Source organism: Vicugna pacos, unplaced genomic scaffold, assembly GCF_048564905.1.
Source record: "Vicugna pacos unplaced genomic scaffold, VicPac4 scaffold_148, whole genome shotgun sequence".
NCBI lineage: Eukaryota > Metazoa > Chordata > Mammalia > Artiodactyla > Camelidae > Vicugna > Vicugna pacos.
In genome coordinates, this window is record NW_027328828.1 from 46,840 (window position 1) to 69,518 (window position 22,679).

At 40.7% G+C, this 22,679-nt stretch overlaps 1 protein-coding gene across 1 annotated transcript in view; it reads right to left on the reverse strand.

The window, feature by feature from the left end:
- Positions 1–22,679, reverse strand: part of LOC140695126 (uncharacterized) — a 42,363-nt gene that overhangs the window by 7,770 nt on the left and 11,914 nt on the right. Inside the window, exons 8-10 of the mRNA XM_072958026.1 lie at positions 12,900–13,026; positions 753–873; positions 96–174 (exon numbers count right to left, since the gene is read on the reverse strand). Coding sequence (XP_072814127.1) covers positions 96–174; positions 753–873; positions 12,900–12,934 — 235 coding nt within the window. The 5' untranslated portion in view covers positions 12,935–13,026. The remainder of the gene's footprint in view (positions 1–95; positions 175–752; positions 874–12,899; positions 13,027–22,679) is intronic.

Genomic DNA, 22,679 nt, shown 5'->3' on the forward strand with positions numbered 1-22,679 from the left:
CCCTGCCTTCACCACTGCAATCCCTCTCACTATAAAAACACGTGACATCAACAAGCACCGCCATCATAACACCTGAAAGTGTTCAAGGTACTTACCTGAGGCAGAAACATGGAGGGGGGAGACAGAACCTCGCTTAGCAGTGACGCTCCCTTTTCCCGACTCCACCAGGAGAAGCTGGGCGTTAGAGCCGGAGGCTTTCAGCCCAGGTAGCAGCGCCCACGCCACAGAGCTGGTCCTCAGGGAGCGGGAAAGGGAGAGCAGGGCAGCCCCGGGGTCGCGGGGCAGGGAAAGCGGGGAGGGGGACGCGGGCTGCAGCCTCGCTCGGAGGACAGCCCCAGCCACAGTCCCAGGCGCCCGCCCCCGTCCGGGTCCGCAGACCCCGCCCGCCCGGGACACAGCCCGCCCAGGGGCGGGGACGGGCCGCCGGACGAGTAGAGGAAGCCCGGGAGGAGAGGACTAGCGGGAGGGAGAGGGGAAGGGGACGCCAGCCGCGGACTGAGGGGATCCCGGCTGGGTGAGAGATGGCAGGTGCACACCAGGCCCTGGACACTGTGGCCGGGACGCCGGGGCAGGTGGCGCTGGCAGAGGGGTCTGGCCTGAGCAATTCATCTGAACACGGGCTGACTAGCGCCCTTGGGGTCTGTGACAGGCGGACCGCCCTCCCGCAGCCGCCTGACCCCTTTCCCAGGAGCCCCCCACCTTGCACTTCCACAGTCAGAGGCCCCGACCCCAGGCAGGAACCAAAGGCCTACCGGGCGACGTAGTTGAGAAGCCTTTGGGCCCGATCCCCGGCTCGGATATGGAGCTCCCAACCAGCGGACCACTTGGCACTGACTGCGCATGCGCAGGAGGGCCAGCGATCCTCTCTGGGTTCTGTGAGAGAAGGTGGGACAGCGAGGGAGGGAGAAGATGGGAGCGGGTGGAGAGGACGGGAAAATTGGAGGGATACAGATGGACAGGATGAGCAGAGAGAAGGAAGGGATCTGGAGAAGGGAGGGTCTTAGAGGAGTTGGAGAAAAAAAGCTTTACCTCTGGGGCACCCCTAGGCGGCAGACCTGCCTCTGTACCCTTCTGTTACCCTTCAAGCCCCGCAGCTCAATTTTACCACCGTGATCCAACCCTCCGTCCGATGCTTCTGCAGAAACCCTAGGGAGATCACACCCGTTGCCCCCACGCGGAGCTGGGTTTTCTGTTGCTCTGAGAACCAAGCACCCGCAGGTGTTGTCGCTCAGAACTACCTTGGGAAGAGCACATATTCCCCTTTTACACGCTGGGAAACAGGCAGGCAGGATCTCTGCCTTAGCTCCACTGTCCCAGGTGTTGGGCTGGCGGGGAGCGGGATGGTACAAGATCAGAGCCCCAGACAGAGCAGACTGCCTGAGTGTTGGTGCATAGTCCCCATCCCTCCTGGGTAAACCATACCCCACCCTAGTGGAAACATCAAGGGCTCACAGTAGTTCCCTGGGTGTGGGAGAGCTGTCCTCATGTGAAGGAAAAGTCCAGCTGGGCTAACAAGCTAAGTCACAAATCTAAGTGTGATAAGTGTCAGTTTACTGATCTAAATTCTGCTGGGCTATCTCGTAAATCTGAAGTTTAGTGTCAGTTTATTGGCCTAACAACCTAACTCGTAATTCCAAGCTCAACAAGTGTCAGTAATGTGATCTGTTACAAATTGATAAGCTCCAGTGTACTTATTCCTTGCTTTTTGTTCTTTGAGCCTTATTGGCTAATGCCCCCTTACTTGTAACTAAGCCTTTAAAACCTCATGTGCACGTCTTGGAGGTACTCAAAACTTCGGAGCCGAAGCCCCTCTGAGCCCACCGGCATAATAATTCTGAGTACTCCAACACTCCGATTGGTGCTTTTGTCTTGGCTGGCCTGTTTCCATAACACTCAGCTCCAGTGCCCAGCTTTCTAGGTAGATAGGAGTGTTACCAAGTCGAAATTAATTCTCCTCAGTGCAGGACAGGCCAATAAGTTGGGAGACCAGGTGTTGGGGCATGGAATAGCAAGTTTCTGTAGACCTAGATGGCAAACTAATGTCCTGGAAAACCATCTCCCCAAGTCACAATTCAGGCTCCTTTCCTATGTGCTTGGTTAGTGCAAACTTCTTAGTGTAGGAATTCCTTCTTGTTAGAATCCTTTCTTCTTGCAGCTATCTGCGTGGGTCAGATCCCTGTAAACCTCCAACAAAAGAAACGTTATTTTCTATTCTGCAATTTGCTATCTTTTAATGAATGAAAAAGTGTTAAATATCCTTAAAGGTCAGAGCCTTCAGAATAGGGTCTCCTGTTTATTTCAGGCTCTAGGCAACATTGTTTTACAAGCAAGATGAAGCCTAGGTGACAGAGCATAGGGTTAAATTCAAAGGAACAAATCTAATATGGAGTCAGATTTGTTCTGTTATATTACCCGGCCAGATGCCACTTGAGGATTTAAACCCCTTTAAGTTAAAAATAACTAAAATTTTAAAGGAATTTACATACATAGGTGGGAATGTGCAAAGCATATCTGGAAAAGCACCCAAAGGATAGTAAACAGAGGCATCTCCAGAGAGGGCTGAAAGAGCAGAGGATGAGGGAAAACTTCTTTCACTTGTGTATTTTTGTTCTCTGAGTTTTTTTTAAACCATTTCCTTGTATTTCTTTTTCAGATAAAAGAAATGTGTAATGGAGCAAAGGAGTAATTAGCTTAGCAAATACAGCAGCCATGGAATCATTAGTCATCACTTTTGATTTAAGCCAGAAAGCATTTTTTGACTCTCTCCAATGTGCTCTGTCCTGTTTTAAGACTTCTATTAATATTATTATTATTATTATTATTATTATTATTATTATTACTATTACTACAAGTACTACTACTATGACTATTACTATTATTACTATTATTTTATGAAATAATAACACGGTTTACCTCACCCCTGCCCATGGCTGGTGGAAAACCAACTGAGTTTTTCTTGAGTTGTTTTCCAAGGAGTAGAGATGAGTTTATAAACAGAACACATCTTCAGGGCAAAACAGGCAGTGTGCATTACCAGCAGGCCAGACAGCAATGAAGGGTTTTCAATAGAGGCACCCAGAAGCTGAGAGAGAAAGCCTCCAGGACACTACAAAAAGCTGCCCAAACTGCCATCTCCATGGTACTACTGAAATAGGAAAGAACAAATCTGACTCCACATTTGATCTGTTTCTTTGACTTTAACAAAGCCAAGTTAATATGCTCCGGTCTTTTCATGGGTTATGATGTCACAGAGGAAACGGACAGGTCAACAAGGAACCACTCTGCCGTGATCACGGAGCCGGGGAAAGGGATGGGCTGCAAGATGTATGAAGCAGCCACAACTGTGCCCGTGCTTCTAGGCAGGTATCCAAAATCGCCTCGACAAGGTGTCAAACATTTGTGCCCATGTCCTCATCAACAGACATGTATTAAAGACAAATGGAAACATATAAAAGGCCAATACCCTTGCTGGGTACACCGTCCAAAGAACAAAGTCTCAGTTTGACAACTGGCCATCTCGGTTCCATGGGATTCATTCTTGGAGAACCTTAAAAACCACTCTTCTGTCCTCAAGAATTGCTGCATATTTGTCCTATCTTTGGCTCAGGGATGCAGCACGTTCAAGTGAACTTTAATGTCTGCACAGATTTGACTGTCTTTTTCCAGGTTCACTTGTCCATTCAAAAGAGGCCTGAGCTAAGTCCATCCTCCGTAAGATCTATTCCCTCCAGTGACAGCTCATTGAGCCTGCAATTAAAAGCCAAGTGAACAAGACTGTCCTCAGCTAAAAAGTTCACCGATCTTTCACTGTTTTCTTAATCTCCTCTCCTGGCTAATTGCAACAGACTAACACCTCCCTCCACCAAGATACCCAACTATGTCATTTTTCTCCCCAAAGAGAAAATAAGGTCCATAAAATAGGAGACAACTCCATAGTCACCTCTGAATTCTTAGCATATAGTAATGTCAATAAATACAACTCAGATTATTGTTAGTTTCCTTTAAAACCTTTCTGGTTATTTGAATGAGACCTTGGAAGAGAGGTGTTTGCTGTCCAGTATCTTGATCCACAAGACTCTGGAGGCCTTTTTCGGAATAGCTGTTCACTGATTCATTCAAAATACAACTTATCAATCAAGGAGTAGCTGTGCTTTTCTGCCAGGAGTTTGTGGTCACTCTCATGCCAGAACAGCTTTAAACTATATCCTTACTTTGGATTTGTTATTTTTCCCCTCTTCCAACAAAATTGACTTTTCTTACTTTCTTGTTTTGAGGAATTTTTTTTTTCCTATTTCACCCTTTAGTAAAGCAAGATTCTCAGGATGGGCTTGGCCCATTATATGATCACCCATCCAACTCCTAGTGTGAGAGGTCTGGGGCTCACATCCCTCCCTCCTGTCAAGGCAACTGAAAATCAGTTCAGGAGCCAACCAGCACACCACGGCTTCTAACGCTCACGTATCTCTCAGAAACCCTGCTTTCTCGTTTGTCTTGGCTTCTGAGAATTTTCCCTCACTTTCTTGACAATGAGTTGTGCAGCTTGAAAGATGAGGAAGGAAGGTTTTATTTCTCAATCAGCATTTTAAGGAACTTGTGTAATGAAGGTTTTCAGGAGTTTCTAGTACCCTCCATTGCCGAGACAGAAAACACACTAGACATTTTCTAAATTTAGTTCTCATGTGCATTTTTTCTGTGCTTTTTTTTTCTTAACTGCTAACAGACATTTTTTAATTAAAAAAAAATAAGGCCCCAAAAAGAATAGAACACTGAAGGGGCAAACAAAATTAAAGGGCAAAGACAGAAAAATGATAACTACTCTACAAAGTTAATGTAATACATACACTATGTATCAGATCAGCAATTCTCAGTAACAGCTAATTGAAACATGACCATGAGGTAAAATTTCTCTCCTGTCAGGACATGGCCAACAGAAAATACAATTAAACCAACAAACTAATTTCCTAAGTCTGGCGAGGTACAGAAGTCTACAAGCTAAATGTGTCTTATTCTAGAAAAGAGGGAGTCTCACCAGCTCTTTTCTGTGGAGCCTGAGCCCACGGGAGGACGGTGAAGTGAGCTCTGTAAGTACCCAATTAGCAAAGTGAGTGATGAATAAATAGACGTGAGCTTTGATGACAGAGATAATACTACTATTCGTTTGTCCTTTAAAGTATGACTTCACGTTCAGTGATCAATACTTCGGCGTCCTTAGGAGTTGAGATTTTAGGAAAATGCACAACCTGGGCCCAGATCTCCTCTTTAAGCTCGTGACACTGCAGTTAGTTGTCTCAAAGGCAGCTCCAACTCCACATGCAAAGAGCTGACTTCACGGTGTTCCTCCCATAGCCGTCCTTACCAGGGCCCCTGGTCGGAGGGTAAGGTCTCCCTGCGTCTCCCAACTCAGGCCCATCACTCACAGATGTGAATGGACCCCTCCTTCAGGGACCAGATATCCTCAGACACCGAGTCCCACTACCCTCAACTGACCTACCAGATACTCACTGGCACTCACTCAGCACTGACCCTCTGCTGGAGACCACGCTGCACACTGCACAGTGTATCTCACTGGATCTCCACAATAGTCCTGGGAATTGGGTACATCACTGCTTCAATTGATTAGATAAATTGTTTCACTTCCTTGCGTGCGTCATTCAAACTGACACGGCTACTAAGCCACAAGCCTGGGCCTGAAAACCACTTGAAAATTGGACACTGCTACACCTCGCAGCCACCCTACTCTGACTCATCACATCATCTCCTGCCAAGCCTTCTAAATGTTTCCAAACATTCTAGAAGACAAATATGAACTATGAGAGCACCCCACTCTCCTACTTAAAATCTGTCAATGATGGTTCACTCCCCTTAGGAGAAAGCCCAACCAGGCCTGAGCACAGCCTAAGGCCCCAGCATCCGCTTTCCCTGCACGGCCGCGCCGCCTCACCCACCACGCAGCTCTACACGTGCCGTGTCTAGGACAGGGATGCTGACTCCGCACAACCCAGGGCTTGTCTCACTCGAACAATGATCACCTTCTTCAGTGTTCATCTTCTTCATTGCTGACTCTCACAAAAATGTTTTCTCATGATGAATCAATATCTTTTTCCTTACAACTGCCCATCATTAATAATGAGCTCCCCCCAAAGAGAGAAGACCTAATTCTCAGTCTCCTTATCTGTAAAGTGAGAATAACAAGGAAATATGTGAGGTTTCAAGAGAAATAATATTCATGTGAGGCTGAGGGACAATTCCATCATACAGTAAGCATTCAATATGTGCTTACTTAATATTAATAAGAATATATTGCATTCTAGCAACCTTCAATCAATGTTTTATGACTTTGTCCAACAGACTACTGACAAACTGTTGGACGAACCACTTTGAGCAGATCAGCACAAGCATACTGGGAGAGGTAAGTGCTGACTCCAGTTACAGCTGCAGCCACCCAGCACTACGGGGCGGGGGCAGTTTGCTGAAACTCTTACATGTTGCTTGAGCATTTAGTTCTCATTATAGAATAAAGACAGTTGTTCTTTAGTCAAAGCTCCTGAAACATAAATCTTCAAAGATTGATGCAAATTAGGTTTCAAGTACAACACTCTCACTAGAATTTATTTGAAAATTATAGTCTTAGCTACTCCGCACATCAAAAGGGCATAATCTTAATGTATCTGACTAAATACACTGAAAGGGTTGTTTAAAAGTAATTAAGAAGAAGCCATTCAGAATAAGCTCTCAGTATCATCTGCACAAAGACCCACCCAAGGGTCTCATTTCTCACTTCCACATAGGTGTTTTCAAGTAGCTTACCTTGGGTCTTGGTTTCTTATAACACGGGGCGGGGAATAGTTGTGGATAGATTTATGTAGCAAATATATACCAAGGGTATTTGTTGTGAAGGAATTCTACAAATAAGAAGATTGATACATAGTCCCACCCATAAGAAATTCAGCCTTTCCATTTACAACAGCATTAAAAATAAAGTGAGAGATACATTTAACAAAAATTTACAAGATTTGTACATTGAACTTTTTGAAGTATCACCAGAATAAATTTTAAAAGATCTACATATATGGAAGACATCCCATTTTCATGGAATGATTGACAATATTATTAAAAATGTTAAGAATCCTCAAAGTGAACTATATATTCAGTGGAATCCCTATCAAAATTCCAGCTGACTTCTATGCAAAATTGAAAAACTGATCCCAAAATTCACATGGACCTGCAAGGGGCCCAGGACAGCAAAAACAACCTTGAAAAAGAAGAGTAAAGTTGGAGGACTCACTTTAAAGTGTACTAAAATGCTATAGTACTAAGTCAGTATGATACTGGCATAAGTTTGGATAAATAAGTCTAAGAGACACAATAAAAACCCACGGGGAAAAACTTACATTTACAGACACTTTTCCACTAGGGGGCCAAAAACACTCCATTGAAAGAATAGTCTATTCAACTAATGGTTCAGGGACAGCTGGGTATCTGCAGGCAAAAGAATCAATCTGGAATCTGAACACCCATATTTTATATAACAAATAAAATTAATTGAAAATAGATCACAGACAGAAATGTAAAAATTAAACCTATAAACTTTCTAAAAGAAGACACAGTATAAATCTTTGTGGGCCTAGGATAGGCTTTGGTTTCCTAGATACAAAACCAAGAGCACAAGTGATAGAAGGAAAAAGCAGATAAACTGGACTTCATCAAAACTAAAACCTTTTTCTTACAAAGGACATCATCAAGAAAGTGAAATGACAGGGGAAAAGGGTATCTCAAGTCAGAGAGTGCGTGCTTTGCAAAAAAATAAAATAAATCTTTACATCAAACTACCTCCCTTGTAAAGAAATTGTTTTAATGTTTAAAAAAATATAGTTAAAGGACAATGTGCAGAATAGAAGAAAAATTTTGCAAAGCATGTATCTAATAAGAGAGTAGTATCCAGGATATATAACGAATGCTTACAACTGAACAATACAAAAAAATACACCCAATTTTTAAATTTACCACGAATTTAAATAGATATACAAATGGCCAATAATCATATGAAAAGATGCTCAGCATCACTAGGGAAGTCAAAAACAAAATGAGATCTCATTTTACACCCACTAGGATGGTTATAACCAAAACATGGACAATAACAAATGTCGTTCAGGAGGCAGAGAAACCTCATATGCGGCCAGGGGAAAGGAACAATGTTGCAGCTTCTTTGGAGAAGTCTGGTATTTCCTCAAAAGCTTAGAGTTATATGTCTCAGCAATTCCACTCCTACATATAGAGTCATCTCTCAATATCCTTGGGGGGTTGGTTTCAGGAAACCCACACCCTGGATACCATAATCCAAGGATGTTCGAGTCCCTTTACAATCAACCATCTGGATTCATGTAGTGGAAACTACAGATATGGCGGGGCAAATGTACAGCCAACAGAATGAAAACATATTCTCATAAAAAATTTCACATCAATATTCATAGCAGTATCATTCAGAGTAGCCAAAAGTTACTAACAATATCCATCCATCAATGAACGGATAAACACATTTACCAAGAATAGGCCCACAAACTTTTGGTCATTGAAACTTTGACAAAGGAGGTGAGAACATACAATGGAGTAAAGACAGCCTCTTCAGCAAATGGTGTAGGGAAAACTTAACAGCTGCATGTAAATCATTGAAGTTAGACTACTCCCTCACAGAATATACAAAAATGAATACAAAATGTGTTAAAGACTTAAACATGTAGACAAGACACTATAAACCTCTTAGAAGCAACCATAGGCAAAACATCTGACATACATCTCAGCAATGTTTTCCTAGAGCAGTCTACTCAAGCAATAGAAAAACAACCAAAAATATACAAGAGGGATCTAATTAAACTTACAAGCTTTTGCACAGCTATGGAAACAGTAAGCAAAACAAAAAGACAACCAACCTATGGAATGGGAGAAAATATTTACAATAAATGAAACTGCTAGGGGCTTAATTCCCAGAATATGTAAACAGCTTTTACACTTAATAAGAAAGAAAAACAAACAATTCAATTCAAAAATTGGCAGAAGTCCTAAAGAAACATTTCTCCAATGAAGACGTACAAACGGCCAGTAGCCACATAAAAAAATATTCAATATCATTATCAGAGAAATGCAAATCAAAACTGCAATCAAGTATCACCTCTCACCAGTCAGAATAGCCATCATTCAGAAGTTCACTGACAATAAATACTGGAAAGTCTGCGGCGAATTGGGAACACACCTGCACTGTGGTGGGGATACAGTTTGGTGGAGCCATTGTGGAAAAGTGTATAGATGTTCCTCTAAAGACATAAAATTGACCTCCCAGATGACCCAGCAATCCCACTCCTGGGCATATATCCAGAAGGAACCCTAATTGAAAAAGACACCTACACCCCAATGTACACAGCAGCACTATTTACAATATCAAGACATGGAAGCAACCGAAATGTCCACTGAGAGATGACTGGATAAAGAGGTTGTAGCATATTTGTCCAATAGACTACTATTCAGCCATAAAATAATAATAAAATAATGACATTGGCAGCAACATCAATGGACCTGGAGAATGTCATTCTAAGTGAAGTAAGCCAGAAAGAGAAAGGAAAATACCATATGAGATTGCTCACATGTGGACTCTAAAAAAAAAAAATAGAAAGAAACAAAAAAATAAACTTATCTACAGAACAGAAACAGACACAGAGACATAGAAACCAAACTATGGTTACCAGTGGGGAGAGGGTGTGGGAAGGAATAAACTGGGAGTTCAAGATTTGCAGATACTGAGTATGTAAAGAATAAACAGCAAGTTTATACTGTATAGCACAGGAGAATATATTTAATATCTTATAGTAACTTATGTTTAAAAAGAGGATGAAAATGAATACAGGTAGGTTCCTATTTAGCTGAAGTGTTGTGCTGTACACAAGAAACTAACACAAAATTATAAACTAACAAGACTTCAATGAAAATATTTTTAAATAGACCAAAAACGAAAACAAAGGAAAAGGATATTATCAAGCAAAAAGAATAAAGTACTGATTCAGGCTACAATTATGGATGAACCTTGAAACTTTATGCTAAAATAAGCCAGACACAGAAAGCCAAATAGTGCCCTTTAAAGTGAACTGTATCTAAGCGTTTATTGTACTACTCCTGTAAATTTTCCAGAGGTTTGAAATCTATCAATATCAAAATAAAATGTATTATGCATTAAAAACTTAAAACGCTTCCTCACAGGAGGGCTTTAATTATTAAATGCAGAAACGCATATAAAGCTCTTGGAAAAACAATTTGCACGTCCACACACAGTCACTGCTGTCACTGCCACTCAGAGGGTGGTGACAGCGCTGATGAGAGCTGCCTCCACTCGCTCCCCTGCAGAAAGGAGTGAAGGCCTGAGCTCTGACAGGCAGGGTGAGCGTGAACCTGAGTCATACACAGCCACGTTCCAGACTCTGCGTTACCCAACTTTCTTATACAAACTGCAACATGTAATGTAAACACGCTAGAGGGATGTATCTTACAACACAGGGAATACAGACAATGTTTTACAGTAACTATAAATGGAGCATCTATTGTACACCTGAAACTAATATCATATTTTAAATCAGCTATATTTTTATGAAAAATTAAAAAATATTTTTAAAATGCTATCACTTTAATCTTCAATTCGGTTTTTAAGTTACTACTAAACAGCTCAGAATGTATAAAAGCATTTAATTGTGCTGTTTGCTTACATATTTATTTACATTCAGCCTCTTGCTAAAAGAGAATTTAAACAATTCTGTTAAACACAGCTTAACAACCATAACAACAAAAGGCAAAACGGAGAGTGAAGAGAAAATGGAGATTCAATACTTAAATGAAACCAGGGGGAAGTAAACTCATAAAAATGGATTCCATGAAGTCAGGGCAAGTGTTAAGGCTGACTAGAAATTCAGCTGTAGGATTCTTGGCAGCGAAACCAAAAAGAAAAGATGATGGGGCGGGTGGTAGAGCGTGTGCTTAGCGTGCACGGGGTCCTGGGTTGAAGCCCCAGGGCTTCCACTAACAGGTAAATACATCTAATTAACTGCCCCCCTAAAAGATCACCAAAGAAAAGAAAAAGAGAAATTTCTTTCCCAAAGAACCCTGATATTAAATTTGGATTAAATATTAAAAAAAAGAAAAAAAGAAAAATTCAAAAGATAAGTGACACTGAAGGAAAACCACAGCTGGCCTAACAAGCTAAGTCACAAATCAAAGTGTGATAAGTGTCGGTTTCCTGATCTAAGTTTTGCTGGGCTACCTGGTAAATCTGAAGTTTAGTGTCAGTTTACTGGGCTAATAAGCTAACCCGAAAATCCAAGGTCAACAGTTGTCAGTAACGTGATCTGTTCCAAATTGATAAGCTTCAGTGTACTGATTCCTTGCTTTTTGTTGTTTGAGCCTTATTGGGTATTAGCCCCATACTTGTAATTAACCCTATAAAACCTCATGTGCACGTCTTGGAGGTGCTCAGAGCTTTGGAAAAGAAACCCCTCTGAGCCCGCCAGCGTAATAAATCTCAGTACTCCAACCCTCTGTGTGATTCTTATTTCTTGGCTGGCCTTTTGTTTCCATAACAACACAAGCGATAATGCCCGTGAGATAAATCTGGGGAGGCTGCTGGTAAGTCGCCATGTCTCACGTGGGAAAATCTGAAACATCCTTCTCACCACTCAGAGTCATCATAAGCCCACACCACACCTCCTGCCGTTAAATGCAGGAGCACGGTTAGGGCCCGGCCTTTGCTGTCTTTGTGTCATCACAGTGATACAGGATGGAAGGGGGAAGAGCACAGCCATTCAAGGAAGGCCGCAGCAATTGACATCAAAATGGTGAAGGATTCAACCCCCAATAGGCCTTGAGGCTCAGGATGAAGAGATTTAACTTCTAGCAGATCTTGAGATTCAGTAAACATCCATTGTAATAGTAACCTGGTGAATAACATGCCCCAGGCACCATGGCAGTCCCAATGATAGCCACAAAAGGTCAAAGGGTGGGAAATGGCCAACTCCCTGGGAATCCTAGCCCCTTGCCCTAAGGCTGGTCCTTCTACTTATTAGCATATGAAACCACCAAGCCCAAGAAAACAAGCAACACAGCGCCACCTCGCGGTCACCACTCTCTGTCCCTCTTTGGAGAAGACAGACCTTCTGTCTGTGGGGTGTGTACCTACTTCTAATCTGTGCATGAAACCCCCACACCTCGTGACGTTTCTCTTGCATTTCAATGTATCTGTCTGAATATATATACCTTTACTCAACACTGGCTTGCTCTTGAATTCTTTACTGCATGAAGTCAAAGAACAAAATCTGGTGGGGCACATCCCAGGGGCTCAACGAAAGCCTGGGACACAGCCCTTCTCATGCCCAACGTTTTTTATTCTTGTATCAACAGGACTGGGCTGTGAAGTGACGTCTGAGGCCCCAGCTAAGGGACAGAACCAGCTTCCAGGGTTCCAATTTGCGGGCAGCCTCTCCCCCAGCTTGGGCCTTGGGGTCTGCCCGGTTCTCTGTGTTTCTCTGTTGTGCTGACTCCCCAGCCATACAGCGTACTCCTAGGCCTGTCCCCACAAAACCCTTCTCTCCAAAATACAAGCACGTCATGTCACAATCCTCTTGTTCAACCAGGAAATGTTCAGCCCACTTTTTTCCTCCCCAATAAATTACCCAACTGTCCTCCCTCCCATCACATCACTTCTTTCTTTGTGAGAACTCTGCACTCGCCACACCCCATCATGAACACAGGTGTCTTGCTGGCTGTGACCGAGATGTTTCTTTCTCACACAGCAAGCGTCCTTTCACTTTCCCCTTGTTACCTTAAAAAAGCCTTTCCTGAGTCACCCACCACTCTGATTATGAACTCACAATGTGCTGAAGTTGCAGTCACTATGTGCATACATCCCAGTTTTGGCTAGGTATCCATCACAAGATCTTCATTAAGGAGCTGCATCAAGAAGTTATACAGGGTATTCTTACATCAGAGTGGAGGAACCTGCAAAAAACTTAAACGGCTTTGAAGAGAGTGTTAACCAGGGACAGAGATGTCGCGGGTCCTAGTCAAAAGTGTCATGAGGAAAAATGTTCTCCCAAGGCTCAGAGTGGCTTCTGAACACAGAATCCTCAGGGAGGAGGTGACAGGCAGTGATTAGGGTGGGTGATACAGGTTACGCTCCCCCAGCTGGGGAAGAATAGGTTTTTTTCTTGTTTTCCAAACAATTTCTTACTATCTTTTTCTCTTATTGCCACATACCATTTCCTACGAATTAAGCATATCAATGTCAGTCACTTGGGCCACTTGGGAGAAGCTACACGATGCCATTCACAGGGATGGGGCATGACAGCCACACCAGTCTAGGTTGAAAGACCAGTGGGGGTATTTGCAAGGTAATCACGGGCATGCAACAAACTCCCCAGCTTCAATGACCTCATCTCAAAGCTGGGGTCAATAAAATTACCAAGCAAATTGCGTGAAGATTATGGCCAATGTTTACTAGGTAAGTGCCCGTGAAAGCTGCCGCTTAATGGGGAATGAGTACGATCAATGAGGCCCTGTCTACCTGCCCACATGCGCCCTGCCTTCCTGCCTTGCTGCAACAGCAGAACTTGTTTAGCTGAGATGAACACCCCCAGAGCAGCCCAGACGGGAAAGCTCCCAGCTCTGCACGGCGAGACGTGTTCCTTTCCTTCTCAGAGCTGATCACAGTTTGCTGTCGTCTGTTTTTATGTTTATCCCTTTTGTAACTCCCTCTCCTCCGGAGTTTTTGCTCAAGCAGCACAGGGCCAGGTGTGTCTTGGGTCCTGCCGGATATTCTGGGCAGGGAAACAGCCAACTCCATATCTGGCTCTGGTGCTGAACGGAGAGAGCAGAAGGCCCAGGGGCCCATGCTGAACTGAGGCCCCTGCACCCAAAATTATGGTCTGACCTTGGGCAAATTACACAGTCTTCTTTACCCTGAGATTCCTCATCTGTCCATGAAAATAACTGCCCATGTCACACAGAGTTACAAGTATTAAAGGAAATCAACAAATTCACAACCTAGCCAAGGGGCTACAAGTGCATCCTCAACAGACAAATGCTGCCTTTACGGCTCTGACGCACGCTAAGCGGGGCGGCCCCACACAGTGAACACTGCTAAGTGCCAGGGTGTTAAATGCTTCATGTGTGCTATAATACTCTTTAGATCTTACAACAATCCCAGGAAGAAATGAATATTATCATGCCCATTTCACAGATTCACCAACAGGTTGAGAGTATGCATTCTATTCCAAGGCCCTATGGTGAAGAAATGGCAATTTAAACCGGAATCTGGGCCCAGGCCTTGGCTCCATCTCTCTCCCATCCACCTGACCACTTGCCTATGAATACCACCTGTCCAATATAAAAGTTTGCAGCCGGCCATCCCTTAAAAGCAATGTGTGCCACCGTTTGTCAATGTTGTTTAATTACCATAAACTGTTCTCAGAAACCACTACAGTAAAGAAAGTTGGACTTAAGGAATTCTGCATTGCGTTCTCCTGCAATGTGCAGGATCCCTTTCCTACACCTCCAAATCCAAGTGTATGCTTCCTCCGTGTTTATGTTTGCACACGGCTTATTAAAGCAGAAGGTATCTGCAGTAATTCCATCTCGGTTGCTTTCCAAGTTTGCAGATGATCCATATTCGGTCTGTGAACGAAAATACTACAATGTGAATGAGAATACTGCAACCATGTCAGTAAACAAAGAATACTGATACCAAGTCATTAAAGGCTTCCGCCACTCCCCGGCGAGGACAGGCCTGCAGCCCAGCCACTGCAGCAACTCACAATGGTGCCCTCTGAGCAGACTCAGAATAAGAAAGGACGGGCTACTGGCCCGAGATAGCTAGGTGCTTGTCTAAAAAATGAATTCAGTGAGTCCTAATATTTGCTTCCTCCCATTCATACAAAATCACTAAATTCTTGAACTTGAGATACCTGGCTTTCTTTAGATAACAAGTAATCTTTTATTGTTCCAACAACCTGGTCTTTGTTGTAAAGCTCCTATATATCCTAGCTCTGCCTCAACCTCTTGGGAGCAGTCCCTCAGAGAGTTCTGAGAGACGGTCATCCTGGCTCGAGTCCTCCCGCCAAATGAAACATAACTCTTAACTTTTAGGCTGCACGTTTATTTCAGTCAACAGTTTTGGACACCATGAAGCACCACAGCAGATTTCTCTCCACCTGAACTCTCCAAGTAACCAGAGCCTTGGTACCAGCAGTGGCCCTTTGTGCTCATCCGCCTCCTCGGGGGGTCCAGATGAATTTGGCTGAGTCTCTCCTGGTTCTCAGATCTCACATATTGGTTGATGATCCTAAGTTTTATCTGGCGGTGTATCCAGGTACGTGGCCCTCCAGTTGAAAGAAACTGAGGTGAATTACCCACCCAGTGGAGACATCCCGAGTGGGTCCAAGTTGAAAGACACTGGGTTCAGGACTGAGTGGTTAGGTAAGAGGCTGGTCTAATGTTTTCCTCAATTTGGTTACCTCCATTGAATTTTTCAGGATAAAAGTAAAACTCTTATGAGGAAACTTTCAACTCCAAATTTTGGACCATCCTCCTGGCTGGTAACAGCATTCTCAGGTGACAGGGAATCTTCCAGGTGTGGTAGACACAAAGACTTCATGCCACAGAGTTGTCCCTGTGGGAAATCTTACTAGCAAATTTATTCTGAGAACCCGACCTTACAATGGGGAATAGAACTTTCAAAAAAAAAAATAAAGAACAGAAAAGAAAAGAAAAAGAAATGACAGATTGCCAGTCTCCAAGTAAAACCCCAGCCAGATTTATGTACATACAAAACTTACAACATTAATCGGGAATAAGAAAAAAAAAAACTCACTCTGGAAATAACCAGGCCTGATAAAAACATTTTTTGGCATTCTGATCTTATAAAAACAAAATCCCCTTTAGTGGGAACTTGGATTTCTCTTCCTGTGTCCTTGAAATGTAAACGTTTTATCTTTCTCTGGATGTTTTAAGTGTGTGCATGTAAGTATATATATGTTTAGTTTAGTTTTTAAAGGAAACCTTGGACTCTGCCATACAAAAGTTCAAGTATTGTGTACATACGGTGGCCACGCAAATAAATTGGGATTCTAAGCAATTCTTTGATTGTACCAATTTTCAGATATTTTGCCATCTTAAACTTTGTTGCATCAGCCTGGACCACGAAGGCTTTAAGCTTTTGGAGAGTAAACCTTTGAATTTTATTTAGGCAACACCCTGACTCTCATGTGGAAGGGCCTCTTCATCTTATTGGTTTAAAATCACTATATATATAAATATATATATATATTTATTTATATATATATAAATTGATGGCCATATGATGGATTTTTTAATTTGGAAAAACTTTTTAATTGGTGAAAGTTTAAAGAGATCTCATTATAAACGGCTGTTTTATTGGTACCTATTAAAATAAAGTTTAAATGCAGAAAAATATATCTAATGGTTAACCTAAGAACTCAGATATAAAAATATAACTGGTTTGAAAAGCTACATTTTTGTTTTTCCTTTCTGATAAATGTTTCTAGAGATGCTAATAAAAACTTAGTATAATTAATGTTAATTAGGTTGAATAACTGGAAAAAGGATTGTAAAAATGTCAAAAAAACAGATAAGTGGCTTATCCCAAAAGGATAAATATTTTTATATGGTTATTTTGAATGAGATAAATAAAATGGACATTTTTGGATTTACATACAGGGTTTTGATACTACACTACGTAAAGTTAAAAAAAAAGGGCCAAAGAGTTCACCTACTCCCCCCCAACATTAAAGTTCAAACAAGTCCGTTTTATTTACCACAGTTTAACATATATTTATATGTAGACTGAAATACTTGATCAAGGATTGGGACAACAGACCAATTAATGAAATTAAAAATCGAGAAGGGCCTAAGCTCTTTGGCTGAAACTTGGGCATCCTAGAGACTTCTATAAAATTATATACAATGTACACCCACAAAAAAAAGGTTTCTGTCACTCCTTCTAGAAATAAGAATTATTGATTAAACTTAATAAATATAAAAATTAAAGGTATAAGATTTAATAAAATTGAGATAAAAGTTTGTGAAATTGGTATATTTAGATGGTCTTTATATAAACCTTTTGCTTATGTTGTGGGATAGATATGTTTCAGTGGAAAAACGCTTCCCCTTCTTGGTATTATAAGGCTGGGCACATGTCTATCCCTCTGAAAATATTAATTGAACAAATTAAAGGAAACCAATATAGTTACTTGAGACGTCCAATATAACGTAAATCTAAAAAGTAATTTGAGTAGCTAAAAAAAAAATATAGGTTTACCCTGGGTTTAACTTATAACTCAAGGAAAAGAGACCTTAATAAATGTCTTATGCAAGCTTTGGAAGACAAAATAAAGAAAACCTTAGTTTTAAAACATGGAATTCTTTGTTTACAGCTCTTCTCACTGATACAAAAATGCCAATTAAGGAGATAAAATTGGGTCTGGGTGACAGAGCATTTATCTGGGGACCTGGAAGAGAGTGTCTTTGTCTTGCAGATCAGAAATATAAATACAACAAACAGTGACCTAGGACTGAGCCTAATTAGCTCAACGAAATAAAACTTGAGGCCATGAAATTTTTGGCATTTTAGAACTCAGAACTCTGACGGGTCCTTCAGACTTTGTGAGGAAATCTTAATTATCTGTTTCATAAATAGTAAGCCTTAGTGATTTGAGCAAGCAAATTCAGCTTACTCCAACTATTATTATAAATATAAGTAAGTTTTAAAGTGAAGCTATGAGATCTCTAGCTTTTGTCTGTTTATAAGCCTGCATACAGATTATAGAAGTGAGATATTTCTACTGCTAAAAAAAAAAATTTCGAAGTCAAAGAGCTCTGCTTAATTGATGTAAAAATATAAGAGCTTAAAAATTAAGTATTTTTAAAATAAAAACTTAACAAATTGACTTTCAGTGTCATGTGAATTGGAAAATATTCAATATTAAGGTAATATTTGATATTGTTTAGTTTAAGTATGTTCTAATAAATGTAGACATCTTTAAAATCATCCATCTTAACTATAATACCTTTACTGTACCTAGGTTTAATGAAAGTCAAATAAGATCCTGTTATATCTGTTGCAGATTTGTCAAAAAAAAAATAACAGTAATGTGCTGTGGTAAAATTTTAAGTAAATTAAATGTAAATGAGATGAGAGCTTTGGGTAAATATTTAAAATATATTTTTAAAATGTATGCTTAAAATAATCTCTAAATGTTTGATATCTTTAAATTCTAGAGTTGTGCTAAATTAAGTTAAATGACAAGATTTTATTAAATATCTATGCCATTTTCAGATAAAATAAGATTGAAATATGAATTACTTAACATTTAACTTCCTCTTACAGTGAAACTAAAGGTGTTTAGAAATATTAATAAATGGTTGGTGTCACACAGAAATAGTCTCTATTAGTAAGGGAATGATCTCAGTATCCTAGGAAAGTAATATAAATGCGTAAAGGAAGATGTAAGAATGGAATAATACTTTGTTAATGAAAAATAGTGACTTTCTCCTGAAGCTGGTTACCTCTGAATGGAAGACAAACTAAGGGACACACTAATATAAGTATAGAAAGCTGTGGAAGGCTTGTGGAAAAGGAACCCTGAGGAAAGTTTTGTACGTGGTCAGAATTGGCTAAGTTTAGAATCAAATTGGGCAACGTAAATGAATCTTAGAAGTTAGCTGGAACAAGATTAGATTTGGTTTTCTCTCTGTTAAGAGGAAAAAATTTTCTTAAAATATTAATCCACCTTCAGTAACAGATTGTAAAACTTCTTATACCACTTAGCTGATCTGTTCTGCCTTTACTTTTGACGTATTTTCTTGTTAATGAATTAGTACTACTTTACAGTGATCTATATGTTTATCTGATCAAGTGTTCTGAAATCTTTCAAAAAGCTCCCCAAATATAAAATTCTAATTAATTAAATAAAAATTAATTTAATTAATTAAAATTCTTTTAATCTCCAGTTAAGTTTGGGATGCTACAGAAGGCCCCTGAAACATCCCAAAGAGAGATTTTTAACTATAAAGTTTCATTTGGCATTTTAAATAACATGGAATTGTCAAATGAATCATAAAACTTCTAAGGTTATATTGAATGAGAAATATTATTAATATAGGTATTGTAGAAATTATATGGACTCCCTAAAATTCTGGTTTATCTGAAATGTTACCAGTGATAATTATGGGTATAGTGAACAGGTTTCTTTATTGATTATAGTGTAACGGTGTTTAACCATGCTTTTAAATCTTTTGTCATTTATAGACAGTTAATTGTTTTCTTCTGATGGTTTTGCAAAATGCTTTCTCTTCAAGGAGGTTTACTGATTTCTAATAAATTTCAAACTACAGCACTGAACTAAACTGGGTAAGACATTTTAAAGTTCTAATGAAAACTCTCATTAAAAGAATTAGTTACATGGGACTGATTAACCAGCTGAATATGGTTATAATTTTTGATATTGTTTGAAATACTACTGCCTTTTAACCTGTTTCCCAGACATAAAGAATCTCTTCTCCTTAAGCTAGTTATGGTTCACAGCAATTTGATAAATTATAACTATGTATACAGACTTGGAACAGTTATCTTTTCTCTCTATCTGATCCCTCAAAAGACTAAAAATACTTAGGTCCCCAGTGGCTCTATCAGACAAATTAGGGAGATCATCTCCTAAGAGATATAGGAGTATAAAGGTATTTTAAGGATTTTAAAGAGAAAAGAATTTACCTAAATCTGTAAGGCAAAAATCCATGAAAAGCCTTGACGTGGCTTTCTTGGCCTTAGAAAACCTTATTAACATTCTACCCTGAGACTCCGTATTAAAACTTCCAACACAGTCAATTTAAAAAGCCTATATGATCAAATAATCAGATTTAATTTGTAAAGAAATTAATCTTGATTTGGCTATATTTGAGAAAACTGAGGGTAACTTTAGAGAGAAAAAAATTATATTTTAGTCGATATTAAATTCTAGTTTTGTTAATTGAGGTCCATATTTACTAAGACACTTCCCAGATCATTCCTTGCTGTTATGTCACACTGCTGTACAGTTTAATTGAATTATGAAAAGAATACTCTAGGTTTGATTCTGAAGCTCAGTAATCTATCCTTGGGTAAAATTCCAATGCCCCATGACCTGCAGCCAGGGGATTATACATACTGCAACAGGCATGACTTAAAGAACTGTCTCCAACCTGAATGGAAAGACCCTTTTTCAGATACTCTTAACTAGACCATACACACCAAAGCTGAAGGAAACGGAGTCTCGGATTCATTTCCTATCTGAAACAGCCCCTGCAGTGCACTGGCCTATAGAGCACTGCTCACCTTAAAACAATGCCCAAATGGAGAAAAAGCTTCCATACCAGGATGAGAAGAAGACGACATCTGAGCTAGACTGCTGACCCAAGACACCGGACCAGGACTGTATACCAATTACTTTGATAATTTCTCCAACCTTTGATTATGAACTACTCCAATTGTTAAGTTTATGATAAATTACCTATGTCTAGTACTTCTGTGTTACCTTGGTGGGTTTCCCTACTCCAAGGCTCTAACTAGATAGCCCTCAGAAACGTTATTCTAAAAAGAATTTATAGTTCTGTTTAGGCCACTGTTGATCTTACAAGGTGGGAGATTTCAACTGGCCAATTAATACCTGCCCTGACCCTGACCATAAATATGAACTTTCTCATAGGATCAAACTCAGAAACACAAGCAAAATTTTAACCCAAAAATACAACTTCTCGACTATTAAATTCTTACTCGTGACTTTATTAACGTTACTAGCTGTATTACTTATATCCTGTCTATTTTATAAAATTGTTGTCTGTTACATTTCCCAATGTGTAACTAGGCCCACAAGATGGATGATGGCTAAACATCTTGAAGAAACAGATAAAATTTATAACCCTGAATAAAATAAATATAATAGTGTGATTCTAGGTATGGGAATGAGCAAAGATGGGTAAACACTTCCTGGATCATAATAGAGTAGTAAGACAGGTGATCCAGAGAACTTTTAGTATCAACAGGGCCTGATAAAAAAAACTAACACCTTGAATGGCAACTCAGAAGATTCTTCACCTGAACTAGGAATGAGCCATCCTAGCACCGTGGGACAAAATTGGTCATGAAATGTCTCTCAAAATATTGGTCGAATTTAGGACCAAGGGGGAACACTGTGAATGAAAATACTACAATGTGCATGAAAATACTGCAACCATGTCAGTAAACAAAGAATGCTGAATCCAAATCATCAGCGGCTGCTGCCAACCCCCAGCGAGTTCATGCCTACAGCCCGGCCTCTCAGCCACTCACAGTGGTGCCCTCTGAGCAGACTCAGTGCAAGAAAGGACAGGATACTGGCCCTAGATAGCCAGGTGCTTGCCAAAGGAATGAATTCAATGACCCAAATGTTTGCTTCCCACCATACATAGAAAACCACTAAATACTTGAACTTGAGATATCTGGTTTTCTTTAGATAACAAGCAATATTTTATTGTTCCAATTACCTGATCTTTGTTGTAAAGATTCTATTTATCCTAGCTCCTCCACTACCTCTTGGGAGCAGTCCCTCAGAGTGATCTGAGAGGCTGTCATCCCGGCTCGAGTCCTCCAGCCAAATAAATCAAAGCCCTTAACATTTAGGCTGAACGTTTATTTCAATGACGTTCCAGAATAGACACAACTCATCAATTCTGTAATGGAACACACTGAATCAGGAACCAAAAGCGTGTTTTAGTCCAGAAAATCTCCAGGTTCCTATTTCTTCCTGTCATTATACAATCCCTCCAGTACTCATTACTTTGCTGTCTGCTCCTCTGGCAACCAAAGTCAGAGAAGAGACAACTCAGCAGAGCGCCCTGCTGGGGAGAACACCCCGCAGAAGCACTGCAGGCTGCCTTCCCTCCCGCACGCTCTGCTGACCCTTGGTGTCCCCCGTGGAGACCAGGCCAACACAGCTCTTCCCAACAGCTGCAAAGTCGCACACGTTAAATAAATCATTTTATTTTATATGATATTTTACGTATATACCCATCTCTGAAAACAGCTTTGCCAGAAGCCCAAATCTTCAACATTAATCTGCAAAGGCAAATCAGGTCCCCAAGGGAAAACAAGTCTTAAGACGACGCTAAGGCCTCCAAAGTCCTCTCCACGACCATGAACCAAACTGCCTGCAGGTCTGCAGCTGCAGGAAGCTACATGTCTGCTTTTAAAGCAACCCCTTTCTGCCCTCGGGTGCTACAATGCCCTTTTATGCCCTCCCATCACAGGGCAAGAGCAGCCGCTGCAGAACCTTGCAGGGCAGCACTGACAGGACTGGACAAAGGGGATCAGAGTTAAACAAAGCATTCTGATGACACGAGCTTGTCACTGTGTCTCTTTACAGATGTAGATATATATAGAGAGAAGTGGGGTGATATTGCTCAAAGTCACACAGCTAATAAGTGGCAAAGTATATAACTCTGCTCCTCCCTCCTGTGTGACGCCCAACTGGGACAACCACAGGGTTCTCTCGTGGCTGCCTGAACAGTCTTTTCCTATCACTCATGACACACAATAGTGTCTGAACTTAGCCTGCATTTGCAGC